The 19129-nt window shown below is 31.7% G+C and overlaps 2 protein-coding genes across 5 annotated transcripts in view; both read left to right on the forward strand.

Annotated features, from left to right (window-relative positions):
- The first annotated feature begins 1131 nt into the window (after positions 1 to 1131).
- LOC132736654 (opioid growth factor receptor-like protein 1) lies at positions 1132 to 10031 on the forward strand. The gene is made up of 10 exons (XM_060723840.1): positions 1132 to 1283; positions 2867 to 3043; positions 3614 to 3796; positions 4667 to 4750; positions 5519 to 5632; positions 6721 to 6793; positions 7511 to 7589; positions 7892 to 7958; positions 8293 to 8441; positions 9033 to 10031. Exons 1-10 carry the CDS (start codon positions 1152 to 1154, stop codon positions 9265 to 9267), a joined length of 1293 nt encoding a protein of 430 aa, XP_060579823.1. The 5' UTR covers positions 1132 to 1151; the 3' UTR covers positions 9268 to 10031.
- Positions 10032 to 17742: 7711 nt separating this feature from the next.
- The window catches only part of LOC132736653 (opioid growth factor receptor-like protein 1), a 33479-nt gene continuing 32092 nt past the window's right edge, over positions 17743 to 19129 (forward strand). For all 4 annotated transcript variants that reach the window (XM_060723834.1, XM_060723836.1, XM_060723839.1 and 1 more), the window contains exon 1: positions 17743 to 17886. The gene's annotated coding sequence lies outside the window, so the exon portion shown is untranslated. The remainder of the gene's footprint in view (positions 17887 to 19129) is intronic.

Below are 19129 nucleotides of genomic sequence, written 5' to 3' on the forward strand. Positions count from 1 at the left end.
ATTTGTCCAAATAGCAATGGGTAAAATTTAAGACTTGATTTTGTGTACTTTTTTGTTTATTTGAACAAAATCACACTGTTTAAATTTTCTAATAAAATAGCTTTTATGATGTACAACATGTCACAGAGCTTTAAGTGATTAGAATAAACGATTAACTTTAACGATTATCAAATTCTTTTTATCATTATCTAATTTTATCTACTTAATAAATAACGTGCCAATGAGCCAGTCTATAGTCGATCGTTCTAAAGCTTAACCGTTGAGAGAGGTGACAACTGAGGCACTGTCACTTTCTTCATTTGATCCGCCTCTGTTGAAGTTCGGCTCCGCTTTAAATTGTCATATTAAATTTGATATTATGCTCCATATGTTAGCATGTAGTCTTCCTTGACAGGGTAGAAGGGAACCAGGACAGCTTTGATCAATATCACTTGTCGAATTGTTAAATTACAAGTTACAAAGCCTAAATCACGCCCACTTTCAGAGAGGCGGTTCTCACTCAACCGTTAAGAAAGTACAACAAACCGGTTACGCTACAGCCTGTAAGGGGAGATCACTGCAGAACAGTTTGTCCTCAAAATCATTCAAACATTATGCAATTCGTACCAATATTTAAATGGGAATATTCTCGGCACATATTGTCTTGAATTTATTTTAAGTATACCAATCATTTCAATTTTATTTGTTATCCAATTATTTTGATTCGACCAGACGTTTCAACAGACAAACATTAAAGAATTTCAGACCTGGTATTATTTTTATGAATTTATGCATTGGGTTCTACTTTATCACAAAAATATGCAACTTTATTATTAAACAACGAGCACATACCAAGAAAATGGAGAAAAAATTGATTTGTGCTTCGGATATTCAACTGTATTAGACAACGATTTGCAATGCTGATAGACTGTTCACATCGTTTGGCGGCGTCTTTGATGTGCAGCATCAACATTTAACTTGTTATACAATAATGGACTGATAAACCATTGGATATGATGGCCTATTCGCTTACAGAAAATGTCGCCTTGGACATTTTTTGACATTATATCCGCAAATAATGCATTATATTTAATTTCTTTAATGCCAATAATTGAAAAGTTGATATCTTAAATGGGTTTTTTTCTCAGGTTTTAGAATGGAGAAATAAGCTCATGCACTCGCCTGACAACATGATGAAAGAAGACGAAATTCAAGAAATGATGAAATGGACAAAGGCGCTTTTGGATTGCCTAGATATAACCGAGAAAACATATTATAAGGATGCTATAGCGGGATTGGAAGACGTAAGTATATTTTGATATTGATATACATTGTATGAGATATTTTGTTTCGTTTTAGCATACAAGAACAGAATTATCATAATATTACTTGTTAGTCATAAACCAGAAATTGACGTGGTACAAAATGTAAACGGTTCTAACACTGTCCCGATAAGTCATAGACCTCGGTGTTTAAGTAGGGTTTCAAATGCAGTTTACTTACATTAAACACACCTGCATGACATTATAAGTATGATCACATATATTAAATTATGAGAGTATACTTTTTATGTCAAGCTACCTACATATACAAAGATGGAAACCAAGATCAACAAAAAAGTAAACACATCCTCTATATACATATATACGAGGGCTGTTCGAAAAGCATTGCTTATTGTCCTCTATCTTCGGACACGATAAATACTAATACATACCTGTATAGGGTAATACGATACCTACACAACGGTGTATAAATGTACATGATAGACGAAGTGTAAGACATACAATTTGCGATTTAAATTCACGCAGTCATTGACCACTGTAGTAAAAATGGTTGGTAGAAGCGTCGACAAAAAAATGAAATACGGGCTTACATCAAAGCAGGCTCAAAACTGGGTTGCTCTTTGAAGCAGTTGATGACTGAACTCTCTACTGCTTATGGGCCTTCTTGAGTGTCTTATGACACAGTTAGGCGATGGAAAAAGAAATTTGAGTCTGGTGAAGAGTGCATCAAAAATGCACCAAAATCAGGTAGGTCAAAATCTGCTACTCGTAACGAAATCGTTTCCAAAATAAAGGATATCATTGAAGGAGATGCCACATTTACAGTTCGTGATATTACACAAAAGGTAGGCATATCACTATCAACGGTTCATTTATTTTGAAGAAGCATTCTACATAACAATGCCCCCGATCATACCACCGCAATAGTTTCGGCGTTTTTTAAAAAAACCCGAAAAAGTAACTGTTTTGCCTCACCCCCGTATTCTCCAGATATTGCCCCATGTGATTTTTTTTGTTTCCAAAATTGATATCCTTCCTTGCTTGGTGGAAATTCAAGTCCCGACAGGCACTTGGATTTGCCATTCATCAGTATCTTATTACTGTACCCCAATCAGCTTACCGTGACGCCTTCAAGAAATAGATACGTCGGCTGAAATTTTGCATTTCTAGCCATGGGCATGAAATAAACACTTTTGAGCTAACTTGAAATTTGAAGTCTTCAGATAGAAATAAAGCAATACATTTCGAACACCCCCGTAAATTGAAAGTCTAACGTTTCTGTCTATTTTCATTTATATATAATGTTTTCACGCTTGACTACGAACTTCCCATATTTGCTTTTATTCCAAAACTGTTAAATATATTTTATGGCACTTGTATACAAACGATTGCAAATCATATTGAACTATTTCCTCAGTGGTAAATATCATTGAAGTGTCCGCAATTGTCATTCAGAAATTAATACCATTGTCTGTTGGGCATGTCTTCCCACGTTTCTTAGATCAAGTAGTTTGTACATGTTGTAAAGAAACGCATCTTACTTTAAATGCATGATATCTGAATGGAACAACTTATACATTGTAATTAAATAGTTTGAATTGTAGATTGCAAAGAAAGACTTTGTTATAAAGTATCAATCTGAAGAAAGTAAAAACATTCTAGCCAATGTTAAAGAGGCGAAAACTTTTGCCGATGAGCTACATAAAAATATTGAGGATGACGAACAATTGCGCACGAGTAAACGTTTACTAGATATGCTTGAAAGTATTGGATGTTTCGGGGTATGTTTCTAGTGTTGGTTTATGTATTTTTTTTGCAGCAAGAATTGCTTGAACATATTAATTAGACAATATTTGTGATTTTGTAATCTGAAATATAAGTATGAATATAATTTTCTATAGCTTAAGGATAAAAATTTTAATGAAACTGTTATTTAGACTTTTTTTTAGACTTTCCATTGCTCTTATGATGTCAAAGTTTATTTATAATCTGATATTTAGATACTATGTTGTCCAGCACGATCATTTCAATACTAATTCCGATATCGCATAGCATTTTTTTAAAAACACATGCATTTTTATATACGTATTGTGTTACTAATTTACAATTAATTCCAAATTCTTATATTTTAAATTAATTTCAACACTGAACCTACTATATTACAGTTTATAATAAACATCGGATTCAATGTTCCTTTTAGCTCTTGAAATAATAAAACACAAACTTACATAACCTGTCAAGTCATTGTTACGTAGAAAACATTGGAAATATAAATCATGGCAAGTTGCATAATTATAAGAGAGAATGTTAACTACACTGTAATTTTAGTTCTTCCTTTTTTTCTAAAATAGATAACAGAAAACAAGGGATTGGAATATAAACAAGCCGAGTACAAGTCAAAAATTAAAGAAGTATTTGAACAGAAGAGTGTAACGATAGAACTAGATAAAGCAGAGTGTGATGAAGAAAGCGAGGACTTTAAAGAATTGGATGTCCTCCAGCAACATACAAAACAAACTCTTCAAGAAGTTGAAGTATGTAAATTATATTTAACTTTTTCTAGTATGTATTTTTTATATATTTTAACCCATGATTTTATGGCTGGTATTTCGGCTTAGACAATCATGACAATGAAAAAAGAATCAGTTCATATTATTGATCAGTTTCAGGATCAATTCTGAAGTGTGTTAATCTGTGGTACAAAACAATGGAATAACATTAATTTCACCTCAACAGAAGTTCTGAATGCATATTGTATTTACACATCTCAACAGAATTCACATACTTTAGACACAATAAAACAAAGCTTGTATTTTAAGAGGATATTTGTTGGGATAAAACCATTAAGAAAACAGCTATCCCATATACAACAGGGTCATACCATGCGCGCGCATCCTCAAAAATTCTGATACCGCGAAAACTTTTTTTCTACTGGTATTTTGAACGAAAACGAGTCATGTATAGCAATCAGAATATATTTACTTTAATTTCCTTTGCAAAGAAGATGTTCTTACTTTTAGTTTTAATATTTCAAATGCCTTTACACAAGTCTTGCCTTTCTCGTCAGTATTTCGCGTTGAATGCGATTTTGATTCTGGATACTGCATACACCCGGCGTTAAAATGTTACAGAAATTGAGATATTGTCAATTTTACGGAAAGGTTCACACAGCTTGAATAAAGGCATTTGAGATATTAAAACTAGAAGTAAGGACATCTTCTTTGCAAAAGAAATTAAATTTAAATCTTTTCTAATTGCTTTACATGACTCGTTTATGTTCAAAATTACAGTTGAAAAAGTCTTCGCGATATCACACTTTTGAGGATCCGCGCGCATGATATGACACTCTTGTCACATTTCTTTAAAATACTTTACACGAATTCATACATATTGTTTTGTTATAGGTAGTAATAAAAAGACCGGAGTCTGAAGAAATGGAAGTCAGAATTAACAGTTTGAACAAAGAACTGGAAAGTAAAAAATCACAGGTGAGAAGTCCTGATATATGTAAAAGAAAGCGATTAACCTATAGAGTTTAATACACGATTGTACTATGGATAGATAATACGTTAATATTATATTTATCTAGCGTGTACATAAAATGCCATTTGCATTTGACCATTTTATAGACTAGTAAAACAAAGAATTTAAAAGTATTCTCTACCATCTATAAAACTTTCCAATTACTTTATTTACTCGGTATATCGATGACATGATTCAGAATCATATTAAAGTTAATCTTATTTCAAGATCAAAAATGTTTTTGATAGCCTATGCTTTCATTATATATCAATCATACCTGTTCTTCAATATCCATCTATTTTTGTTTTTACTTTCAGAATTGTATGTGTACAATGTCAATGCTCGTGAACAGTCGTCAATGACACAGCTATTAAATAGCTAATAATTTGCTTTTAGCACAATTTGGTGCCAGAACTCAAGTTTTATTGTCCATTGTATATTGTAACTTCTAATAAATAAGAGCATGATTTATGATTTGTAGAATTTAGCAAATTACCTTCGCATTTGTGTACGTCATACAATTTCATGTTTGTTTAAAACCAGAATAAGTGGGAATATATGCAGACTTAATTGGAAGCTTATCTGCCTAAACTCATGAAATATTCTCAACCCAATGAATTCCTTAGATGATAAATATAAGTTCTCTTCACGATTATTACTCTGTTTATTGATACATCAATAACATACATTTGAAACAGACAAACAAGCATCTAAATGTTTATATCATCCAACAGGAAGTTCAGTTAATTCGGTTAAAGAAAGATTCAGAAGAATCGGCTAAAACAATAGAACATCTCCAAAATGAAGTAAAATCCTTGGAAAAAGAAAATATAGTAATAGATATAGAGGTAAATGGTATCACCTTTTGAAATTAAATGCAACAAGGATAGAAAAATGCATGCACATTTTCAATAATAATTTTCATTTATTCAAAACATATCACAATTAAAAAACTACTTGTGTTTTGTATTGATGTAGCTATTTTAGAAGCTCATTTAATGATAAACACGAGCTTTGCATTCAGTGTTTGAAGTTGTAAAGTTTTTACTTTGACGAATTGAAAAAATAGTTAATAAATTAAGATAAAAAAATGTTACATTTGTAAGATAAATGTGGTAATTTTATGTTACTCCAGGCTTTAACAACAGTGTTGATGCATAATTAATATAATGAATAACTAAGTACTCGCTGCACAAAACTTTAGTTTAGGATAAGGAATTTAATAAAGTTAAAAAACTTTAAGATTCCTTTGACCCACAGTCTTCATATTTAGTATGGAGGCTGATCATGACCATAAGGTGACCCCTATTGATTTTTAGGTCACTGGGTCAAAGGTCACAGGGACCTTGACAAAAATATATGTTTTTCCCCTCAATTGCTTAAGAATGCCTGTCCGCAGTGTATTGATTTTGACATGTTCACATTTGAAGCATGTAGAATACATAACTTAGCAATGCACTGGCTTAGTAACCTCAGATTTGGCAGGGAAGTTGTCCTTGAGCTCTACATGGCCACTGTTGATTCTGACAAAGTGGTATGCGGGAGTATTCACGCCATGACAGTGGCAGTGTTAGTTTGTATACATATGCAACCCGGCATTTTAATAATAATGACTCATTCATTTGTTTTTTTATTGAAAACAATTACTTAGTTGTTTACAAACTATTTTAAGCTCATTTTATTCTTATTCTTTTTACTACATGTATGTCACCTAGTAAGTATCAATAGAAATTATAAACTCTTATGATGACTTATTCATCACGAAATTTGTGTTACCTTTATTCAAAACGATTACTTCTTTATTACCCAAACATTTGAAACTTATTTCATTCTAATTCATAACATTTGATGCCACCTACTTTGATACAAGTATTGTATTTTTAATCTCTCACTCAAAATTGTTACTCTGAAATGACATAATGTAAATGTTTGTCAGGAGCAAGAAGACGATCTTAATCTGGACGAAAATTACAAATTCTTCATGAACGAGATTCCTTCACGACCTAATGGTAATTATTTTCATTTGTTGACACGTGGTTGCTAAAAACACTAGTATTCAAACATTTTTTTAAGATTGCTTCTCTTCAGCAGAAGACTTTGCTTTACAAAATGGTTATATGCAACTTTACTTTCTGTCCACATGAGAAGATTGTACCAATCTTCTACATTGATTATTGGGTCAGTGTTATTAATTGTATAGTCTTTTGTCACGAATTGAAATAGCGTATGCTAAAGGCAACATAGAAACTATAAAGCAGTTAGGCTTAGCGTTGCACATTGTATTGAATGTGTATTATCATCATTTTGCGTTGAAACCGTAGCGACCAGAATCTAATATGAACCAATTTAATGTTCATACCAAATTTTAAAAGCAAAACATTTCTTACATTGATGTTATGTCTTATATAATTTTAACTGATACAAAATTAATTTTCTTTCATGAAGTTTGCTTTTAAGTAATAATGAAGTTATATTTAATGAAATCGTCTTACAGGATTCAAATAATTACATTTAAAAACTTAACATGTAAAGGACTCGTATTGATAATCATTAAGGACTAGACAAATATAACAACGCGTCAGCATCGTCTAAAACATGCTGTTATTTGGTACGGGGAGCTACATCGAATTAAATTACAAAAAATATATATATACATGCATTTCAAATTTTTGTTGAATTAGTCTATTTTTGTAAATTACATACTTGAAACCATTATTATGTTACAGGTGATTACATTGATACTATTCATAAAGAATGGTGGGGTGATTATAAAAGATTAGAGGAAGATCGAAACTATATGCAGTGGTAAGTTAATCCGTTAGCGCGTAATTATCAAATACTCGTATGACTTATTTTACTCACAAAACGTGATAGTCCATTTTCTTTTAATAGTCTGCATAAAAGTGGTGTAGCGTTTATTTCGCCCATATTTTGGACCTATATACCTATATTTCAATTTTTATTCTTTTACACGTATGAACTTTATATCACATACTATGAAAATATTGTTCATGAGGAAAATAAGAAAAATCACGACTCGTACTGCTATTTTTTTTTTATATAAATGAGCAGGAACAGTTTTTAGATATATTTATTTATACTAATAGGTTGTTTCCAATAAGGGGAAAATGTTGTGACAGACCATACCAGGAACTTTTTCCTCATGAAATACAGGTATGCAATGTTGGTTTATATAAATATTTATGTTTGAAAATAGATTTTACCACAAGGTAACGCCTCAATCCAACATTACTTTCTTTTTTTGATAAATATCAGTGACACAAGCGGCTGTTCTAGTAGTATGATCGACCTTAAAACATTGATTTGGAAGTTTAACTAAATATTTAATGTTGCCCTGTCATTTATATCAGCTTCAGGTCAGAGGAAGTAACGAAGTAAGATAAGAATATAACAAAACTCTTGTAAGGAACGATCATTTAAACTTTATATTAAAAGAATCACCTCATTTTATATTGACATCCATTAAAACCAATTTATTTTACTACAGAAAATTCGTGGTCGTAAGGAGGCGCAAGATAGACTTTTACTATCGTACAAGATGATGTTAGATTTTTACGGAATGACACTAAGTGATGAAAAGGATGGAACGATTTTGTTCACATTTAACTTTGATGAAAGAATGGAAAATCTTAACAAGTGCTATTTTGCTTTTTCAAAATATTTTGACTAATACTAGTAATGTTCAAAATGCGTACAAAACACATTTGAATTCTATCACAATGAGGATAGTTTTGTCGCAATTTTTATATAAAACCCAAATGTAATGAAAACGAATTGCTTGCTATAGTAAAGACTGCTTTTTCTTTTTTAAGTAGATTGGTCTACATTGAGCACAATTTCAATTTGTATATCAAATATTGATACAACAAAAGATTCAAATTAATTTACTGGATATACTTACAAAATTCTACAAAATATTTCTTGGAATCTAAATGTTGTTAGAGGTCTAAATGATTTAATGAGAAAATTGATATGATAAAGAATAAATTATAACATTCAGACTTACCATTATGATTATCCGTTAATAAGAATAATATTTCTTGCTGTTCTAAAATTACAATATTCAATCACTTGAATAATTATACCTTCCAAAATATTTGGTTTCTTATTAAAACCAATGTAAAAGTAGTCTCAAGGCATACAATAATATTTGTCACGCTAATTGCTGATGATAGTAATGATGATAAGTACTCTCGTTCTCTATTGATTTTCCTTTTGTATTTTCAGATCTGAGCAAAATCATAACAGAATAACAAGAATTCTGAAATGCCTAGGTGAACTAGGATTTGAACATTTAAAAAAAAAGCTTATTAAGTTCATTATAAATCAAATATTTATTTCGAAAAGACTCACAAACTTGCAGGAAATTTGTCGTAATTACTGGATTGAAATTTTGAAGGATCCAAGAGAGAGAGCGGAGATGAAAACACATTTTGAAAATCCTGGCTGCCTGATTCTTTGACAATGAGAAAATGATGTTTTGAGGATTTCGTTCTTTGTTATGATTGAAATGAAAAAGAAGCAGAGTATTTGATACTTCTTATTTGTATTGTACTTATGTTTTCAAATTAATCAATTTATGGTGTTAATACAAAATATGAAGGTTTTGATTGCATATGCATTATAAACTGATAACAGACATAGATGACAAGATCTGCGTTTGTCTTTAATATTTCAATAAAACTTATGTAAATTCCATTGTAATGGAATTCGTTAGAATATCATTGTATTGCTCAGACCATGCAAAAAGTCTCATATCTTCTAGTTCGATATTTTTTCTACAAACGTTCGACTTGGTAAAAATATGTTAATATTTGTGTCTTTATTCAATTGAACAAGATAGAAGCAGAAGTTAAATTGTGAAAAAGTGAATTGATCATAAGATGAGTCATATCAGGGATTAAGGATTGCATCGACATTCTTAATTATTTTTTAGAATTAAAGAATTCATGAATCGAGACATTATGTATCCCATTTTGCTAAAACAGCTATATCTCGGTGGTCGATCACCAATCAGGCTCTCCTAGATAAATAGCCAGTTATTTTTAATTTCGCCTCTAGCAACCGACTACTTTTCAAACATCATTTTTACTATTTTTACTGATAAAAATTTATGAGTGCATGAAAAATTGCCAATTTGAAACAAAAGCTGTAAATTGTTTTTCTTTTTTTTGAAGAAAACTGCACAAGGAACAATGAAAGTGATATACGATAAATAATAACACATGCTATCCTTTGTCTCTGTGAGGCTGACCAACAATATCAATATAAAACAAAATGTTAAGTATATTATCAGCCACATTTTAGGACTTGAGAAGTTTTACTTATTGAAAACAGGAAATGGTATTTATATAATTTACCTTTTTTGCAATTGTCGTACATCTGTACTTTCTTTTACCTCTTGTCCTACATATACATTGATAGATATACTTTTTGTACCAACGGTACGGTACGTAAGGATCAATTTTATCTTCCTCTAGGCCATTTCATACTATTCGATATTCTCTTTTAATGAAGAATATAATTATTTATGAGGACAAAAATAGCAAGATCATAAAGACTTCTGTTTTACAAATATCACATGTTTTGTAAAACATTAAATTCCTTTTTCCGAAGGAACAAATCAAAATTTTCTTTAAGAGCCATAATCGGGTATCACGGGTATACGACGATTTCAAATAAGTCCATTATCTGCAACACAAGTATTCCCATTTATTCTGAAACAGGCACTACATCGGCACTTCTTAATATTGTGAACACATTCAGCATTAGCACCACACTTTGTACCCTTAGGTGGCGTGTATGCCTTGCTATCTAAGGCTTAAACATTTTACGACTTTTTAATAATGTAACCAATAAATTTGATGACAAGTTGTCTAATGCAAATGATTCGATCATGTGTAACAAAATGTTAAATATTTAATCATCAAACTCATTTACAATATGTTAACCTTTTCTAATGTACTCGTGATAAGTTAAAGAAAATCTCAAAATACGAGAATGAAAAAACTCATCTCAGTTCAAAGCTTTCATCACACTATTTTTCTTTGATTTACTTGATTGATCGATTGGTGTTATTTTGCAATTCTTTGCATAATATTACAGTAGCACAAATCATGCAACAAATATTAGTTTAGATATTGAAAGATCGTATTAAGTGTTATCAAAGCGTTTTTATAGATAGATAAAACTACATCTGGTATTTCCTTCCTATATCTTGACGGTTAAAGTTTTTCTCCAAAGTGTTCAGCACACTTGCATAATGTGTTCTTGCAAACTAAATGAGTGTCACCATCACATGCAGAGCTTCCCGTACAGTGTCCTCTGATGGCTACATTTAAACATTTAAAAACAAATAGTTTAGAAAGATCGACAATAAATTGCCAGTTTCTCCCCCCTTCTTCCGTACTCGAAATAGGTAAGTTAGATTAACTACCTGCTTGTACTATAAAATGCTGTAGGATGAACATTTTCCCCAAACCAGTCTAAAATGCTACTTGGCTGAGACAAATGGTTGTAGATGATAGCGAAAACACAGTATTTTGATCTTTTTATTATAAATGAGAAATTAATGAGATAGAATGTAGAATTACTAACGATCAAGGGGTTGCAGTAAACATTTAAGATCACACAGATCTTAACGATATAAACGAAATGAATCACAATCACAAATACGTACCTTATTATATGAAAAATGGATATTTTTTAAGAATCTGTTGGAACATCAGAACATCCTATTTTTTTCACTCTGGAAAAATCTCTGATAAAAGATAAATAGAACTATAAACAAAATTTAACAAAATCAAAAAATTTCAATTGAAACACGTGATCAGACATGAACAAGTAAAACACAAGGATTGGATTGAAAGTTGAATTCGTATCTCCGGCTCAGCAGATAGTACATCAATTAACCAGGGAAATAAAACAAAAAAAAAAGGAAACAAAAAGGAAATATACTCCGACTAAAAACCAGTCTTGCAAAAGCACTCCTCTGGATAAGAAGAAGACGAAGAATAATTCAAGAGTAAAGGGAGAATGTGTCGGCTATCAATTCTGATTATATAGTTGAGGGACAACCTAGTGAACTAGATATATTTTGCCTAAATCCTACTCAAACAGCAGTAGACAAGTTATTTTCAACAAGTACTACCAATTGGACAAAAAACGGATACTTTTCCAATACAATTTACAGTTAGTGGACAGAATAGCATGGAGTACAAAGACACAAAACGAAGTTTCATAACTATTGAAGCAAGGATTGTACAACAAGATAGAGAAAGAAATACCTGTCATTGTTATATACATTTTTGTAACAATTATGATATTGTACGATTTGAAAAAAAAGTTAAACATAATTAATAAAACAAACCTTTTATAATTCAAATGCCTGCTTTGGTTAAGATTCTGTACCCTTATCTACAAAGTGTAATTATATACTTCTCTATTCCTTCCACCATTGGCGAAGTGTCTAGATTATTTTAATATTTCAAAAAGTTAAAAGATGTTTGCATGTTGATTTGACGCCACATTTCTAGTAAAGGTTCATATCTTTCATCTATGTTCGAGGTGGTGATTCTAACTTTAAATGCTCCAAAACCTCTTTCTCTGATTTAATATCGTTTTTTGTAAGTTTTTCAAAGTCTATAGTGGTTGCGTCTTCCAGAACGTTACATTGTTTTAATGTGTAAAAGAAAGCCTCTTTTGGTGGAAAGGATGGCTTTCCTTACACCGAAAATTAGTGAAGTACTCATAAGGAAAGTAACTCTGTTTCACATCAAATGTTTTTAAAAACTTCTCATACGACGTACCTAGTTAGAGGTTGCATCATATCCAAGAAGCTAAGGTTGTTGTTTTACAAACATGTAGGCACTTTTCTTCTTTACCACAAATGTGTGTTGATGGTTTTATGAGGATTTTAATGTTCTGCTAATTTATTTTTTACAAAATTTAAATCATACTTGGCAGAATTATATCCAATGATTGCAATTTGTTTACAGTATGTTCTAAAACGTTCGCGAAATTGGAGAATGAATTTGGAAATTAATTTCAAAGTTACAGGAACAGATCTGTACTCGTCAACATCATTATCATAATCATAATCGTCATCTTCATCATCAGCAGCAGTAGCAGTAGCAGCAGTAACATCATCTACATAACCATCATCATAATCTTCGTTGTAGTCATCACTCTCGATTCGTCTAGAGTTTAATGCACGACAAGGTTGAATAAAGTCATTATCAGCAACATCATCATTATCATCATAAACACTTTCCATTATTATAGTAGACCTGGCATTCAGTACACGAAAAGGTAATGTAGATCAACAGAATCGAAAAAACAAGATTTTACCAGTCTTGCTGGCACATTCTGTACAACTGTTGATTGTCGGGATTGGGCTGAGGCTTCTGTCACTCTCCCAGTCGTTAAATTGTACTTGAAATGTACCTGAAGACTAGAGGTTTTCAAACATTTATAGAAAACATTTTCTTTGCTCGTGGCGTATAGAAATTCATTTGAAGGCGTCTCAATCTCCTAACTTTCTTTTTCTTGATTCTCATTATCATCATCATCATCATAATCATCATCAGAGCTACCCAAATTAATGTCGTCTTTCATGTTCCACTGACTGTTGAATGTCTAAACTCGTATACACTTCGCTCCACCTGATTTTTGCTGAGGCATACACTCTATCTGATAGGTTATTCATTTACGATATCATTTTATTCAGTAAGATGTCTGGATCGGATTCAATTAACAACTCGAAATTTTCAAAACCATCATCATTACTGCAGACACTGACCGATACTGACTGGTGAAGCTGTGTTTTGGTAAGCGGGTCTTTCGAATGTTCGCTAACTGTTTTAAGCATGGCTTCGAAATCAAATGTGACAAACAGAGGGTAATTCTGTAGAGATTTATTCACACTAATCCCAAAGTCTTTTAGTTGATCGAAGAAAGATTTCGGTGGTGTGTAGTAACCACCGCGGTATCTTAATTTTGTAGCATTTTGACATGTTTTCTGATGCTGAATAGGAATATCTTATCGATTAGATAGCTTGTCACACAATCTGCAATGAAATGTTAAGGTGTACAATGAAAATTTTGATATAGAACTGAGATTGTTTTCAAAAAGATTTTAATTCATTGTTTTGTTTGTCTCACCAGAGAAGACTTTTCAGGATCTGTATAGCACCTTAACAGTCTTATCTTCAATAAGTTAATAAACATTTATATTTGTCTCAAAGCGCAAATTCTATTTAGTGTAACGTCTTTCAGTTTTAATTTGTCTGTGGAGCAATACTGCATCCATGTATTATAAAATTCTTTAGTTTTAGTTTCGCATTGAATATTCTTTATTTTGTGATAAGACAAACAGCGAAAAAAAGTATAAATTAGCCTCGTTTAATCATCTTTTTGTTTATGGATTCTTTTGAAAGGATACTATACTCTTCGAGTGTAAGATATATTTCGGTAATGGTTGAACTCGTATTGTTTACATTACACAATACATTTGAAATGAACACCGGGCGCCATTTTGAATTTGCCTTTTGTTTATGAAAATCAAATAACGGGAATATCCAGTTTAGATTACTGCAAAAGTAACATTTCAATGTCTTTTCTATTATTGATAAGCTTTGGAAATAAAAAAAATACATCGGTGTAATGCGCAGAAAAGTATATGTATTCTTCCGACTCAACATGTTGTAAAACGAGTCCAAATGAGATATTTATTTTAAAAGCAGTTTGACTTCTTTCAAAAATAAAATTTATTTGATCTTCTAACAGTACTGTTCCATCGTTTATAAATTTGGAACTGGAAATATGTATGTACTCCTCATATCACCTTCTCCCACCCTTTCTCCCAAAATCACATGTCTATGTTCTATGTAAAGCTGCTTCATTCTATCAATTATACTCCCGTCGGCATTATTCCATGTAGGACATTCAATCCTGTCATCCCAAGGATAAGGTTGTTAATTCGAAGCACTCGGTTGATTATTCACTGATATTCTGTGATGGTACAAATCTTTGTAGTTCGTAAAACTTGTCACACCGTCGACATTTAAGCCGAACGTGTCTAGTTTTGGACGTTCGCTGTATTCCATTTGCCCCACTATCTGAGTTTTTTGTAGAATTATTTATACAGTTTTGATTCCCTGTTCACGTCCCACGGATTGGTTATGTTTTAAACTGATTTTATGTTTAACTAAAAGTCGAGGGGAAGCGAATATCGTATCACAGGGTTTACATTGAAACCATTTATTCTCCTTAAAAGATTGATTCTTTTTCATTTTTGCTTCTACAAAGTTTTTCATATTTGAGTCGACCTCTATAGTTTGTGAATTGCTTCCTACATATCACATATACTACATTTTCCGGGATTTCTTAACTAAACGCCCAGCACATTTCTTTTCATGTTTGTTTCGATTGAGCTTTGTTGAAAATTGTTTTCCATATTTAGAACATATTAAATAGCATCTTGTTATTATTATTTTTATTATTGGTTCAATTGTCATTCTGGTGATCAACAGTATGTCCGTGAGTAAAGTTCCTGAAATATTAATAAAATTAAGAAAATATTTATATACGATTTGTTTGTTTGTTTGGGTTTTACGTCACATTGACACAGTATAGGTCATATCGCGATGTTCCAGCTTTACTGGTGGAGAAAGACCTCAGGTGCCCTTCTGTATGTTATTTAAGGCACGAACGGACACCTGAGTAGAACCACCGACGTTTTGTAAGCTAGCTGGATAGCGTCCTCACATGAAAGAATCCAAAGTCCCTGTAGGGATTCGAATCCACAGCGGTGAGCGGCAAGTGCAAGTGGTTTGAAGACAACGACCTTAACCAATCGGTCACGGACGCCCCCATATACGATTTGAGCATACGTACTTAGCAGTTGATGTTATCAACATTTACATGTATAATGACTGTAAGCGTGGATTGATCAACAAACTAACAATGAAAGAAATACCTGTCATTGTTCTCATTGTTCTTTTGTCGTTTCGCTAGTTTTCATCATTGTCTTCGGAACCACGACGCTCTTCCTGCAAAATATTTTATTATTACTTCAGTGCAAGAAGGTTGTCATCATTATCATCATCATCAGCAGCAGCAGCAACATTATCATCATTATCATTACTATCATTATCATCGACATATAGAATTTGTACCTGAATAGTAGTATCGGTACTATATTTTTTCTCATTCTTAAGTTTTCTATCTCATGAGATGAATATCTATATATAAATTCTTTATAGAAGTAAATAATTTAAATAATGATCAATTATGATAATTAAAAAGCAATAGTTAATAAACATACCTGTTTCCGATTTCATTCCTGTTCATGTTTTACGCATACATAAAATTCATATCAGTTGGTTTAAAAAGAACATATATGGGGTTCTAGAATTTTTATAATTATGAAATGAAGACTTTTTAACATTGACCTTGAGGGTAGCAACCTTATTATTTACCTCTGCACATCGTCTTATTATGGTAATCACTTGTGACAAATTAATTATTTAAAAATTCAGCGGTTTAAAACTTATGGAGTGGGCACGAAATGTTGCCTTCATTATGAAATGAAGATATTTTAACATTTGACATTTAAGTGTGACCTTGACCTTGGGATAGCAACCCAATTATTGCGCTCTACACACCGTTTCATTATGGTGATGACTTGTGCCAAGTGACATTAAAAAAAATCAGCAGTTTAAGAATTATGGGACGGACACGAAATGTAGACTTTTTATTTTGAAATGAAGACTTTAAACATTTGACCTTTTATAATGACCTTGACCTTGGGGGTACAACCCAAATTTTACGCTCTGCACATTACCTCATTATGGCGATCACTTGTGCCAAGTTATTTAAAAAAAGCGGTTTAAAAGTTATGAAGCGGACACTGACGGGCAGACAGACAGGCTGACGGACGGACAGACGAAGGCCATTCCAATATTCCCTTCTTCGCTACGTGGTAGCTGTAACCATTTTCCCCCGCGTCTTTATTAGCTATTCATTATGGCTAAATGACGTCACGGTCACGTGACATATACATTGAGGTTGAACTCGTGAATTCGTGAAGTTGAAATCGTGAATTCGTGAAGTTGAAATCGTGAATTCACGAAGTTGAATTCATGAAATTGAAATCGTGAATTCGTACAGTTGAAATCGTGAATTCATGAAGTTGAAATCAAGAATCCGTGAAGTTGAACTGGCGTAAATTCATAACGCTGAAATCGTGAATTCGTTAACTTGAAATCGTGAATTCGAGACATATAAATCGTGAATTGAAAAAGTTTAAATCGTGAATTCACGAAGTTGAATTCATAAAATTGAAAGCGTGAATTTGTACAGTTGAAATCGTGAATTCATGAAGTTGAAATTGTGAATTCATGAAGTTAAAATTGTGAATTCCTGAAGTTGAATTCGTAAAATTGAAATCGTGAATTCTTTAATTTCGTATGTTGAAAACGTGAATTCACAAAGTTAAAAATGTGAATTCATGAAGATGAAATCGGAAAATTACCGGTTTTTCCTACTTGGACTATATTATACATGTATATCTGCAAATATTTAACTAACAAAGCGTTTAAAGCACGCTGTTAAAGGTCTTTATAAATTTATCCCAGTAGTTAATCAAATAATCAGCGCGTGAACACTGGTAAACTTACACGTTATTTTAATCAATAAGGCATAAATGCACTACCAAAAGGCTTAGACACGTCGTCTGTTTAAAGAAAAAAAACAAGGTATCTCTTTGTTTTTTAAGCGAAAATCAAGGCCTTTATTACAATATAAATATCGCTAACATCGCGAGTAAACACATTTTACCACCTACCTTTATCAAAATTCGATCACGAACGCTAACGGATCACTTCGTGAATTTCGTCGTCCAATCGCAAATGGTCAAGCATGGTCGCACATTCCCGATTGTATTCATATTCCAAAATGTGAAGTGGTTATAATCCCTTATATTTAACTACTAATAAACAATTTTCACCGCAGTGATAACTCTAAATAAAAAAATAAAGTTTGTAGATTATGGATTTGCAAATTATAAGGGACTTTACAGGTATGTTTACTAGATCTATCACTTCATGAGAAGAAAATTATCAATTAAAAAAAAAATAAAAAAAATACCGATGACAAAAAAAAAATGTTGTCTCTAAAATTAAAGTCGATTCTTATGTATCACTGTTAGTCTACACTGGTATGGTTATACATAAAAATGTAAAATCTAAAATATTCAAGGTAAGATATAATTATTGTAAGGGTTTATTTAACCGAACATGAGGCAGTGAAATATTCAGAATGAACATGGTTTGACTGGAAAACATGCTTACACAGTAATTACAAAGTGCTACTGTGCATTTTATCATGTCAGTTCAGGGTTCATATTTTAAAATACGTTTTACAGATTTACTACTTTTCTTTATTCATTATCTGTCTACGCCTACAGTATGAGATGAACTAAATACGATAAATGTTCATATAAGTCTTTTTTCTGTCAATATGTAATCTCACGACTTGCAACTCCGTAAAAACAGTATTGTACGGCCGTGCATATATTTTGACATGACGTCAATGACGTAATACAAACATAGTGTAAAGACGCACTAAATGTTAGCTTTACAATATAGCCGCGTCGATGAAAAATGATGCTCTGCACTTCAATTTGGACATGTGATAAAAAGAATATTACATTCGTATCGGTTCATTACTAAATTTATTTAACTCGTTGAATAGAATAATATTGTGCTCTTCTTTGTCAATAATTTCAATTTTACATGCGTTTTGCGTACTGAGATACGTTTATACATGTAGGCATATAATGTCAAGAAAAACGATGATTCAGTTTAATTCGTATGATATAAGATTTTTCAATGACGCCGTCACTGACCCCGAAAAAACGACGTCGCCAATAATGTTCAATAGAGTTTAAAATCAAGTTTTCATTCTCCAAAAGAAAGAAAAAAATGTCTTTAATGATTCAAAAAATAATGCATTTCGAGAATCTTTGAAAAAAGGAAAATTTCAAATTTGACCACTTTGTTGGAAATGTCATGTCACGGCTCAGATAACTATTCCTCGTATCGTAGAATTACATGTCTATGTAAATATCTATATTTAAACAAAAGATGAATGATAAAATAACGTTTTCTTTATTTTTTGTTCGTGTATTTTGGAGATTTCAATTAAATTATATTTTATTTTGTACTCTTTTTAAGCCTTAAGTATTTCTTTATTCAAATTGTTTAATATTTGATAATAGAATGAATATATAGAGGATATTGAATGGGTATAGTTTAATACTA

Source organism: Ruditapes philippinarum, unplaced genomic scaffold (genome assembly GCF_026571515.1).
Source record: "Ruditapes philippinarum isolate M1 unplaced genomic scaffold, ASM2657151v2 ctg4184_1_1_1_1, whole genome shotgun sequence".
NCBI lineage: Eukaryota > Metazoa > Mollusca > Bivalvia > Venerida > Veneridae > Ruditapes > Ruditapes philippinarum.

Excerpts from the sequence above, each read along its gene's own strand:
- LOC132736654 (XM_060723840.1), top strand. The coding sequence starts at position 1,152 with ATGCACTCGCCTGACAACATGATGAAAGAAGACGAAATTCAAGAAATG. Across the intron at positions 7,590-7,891 it reads GATCGAAACTATATGCAGTG|GTTGTTTCCAATAAGGGGAA; the intron begins GTAAGTTAATCC and ends TTATACTAATAG. Across the intron at positions 7,959-8,292 it reads TTTTTCCTCATGAAATACAG|AAAATTCGTGGTCGTAAGGA; the intron begins GTATGCAATGTT and ends ATTTTACTACAG.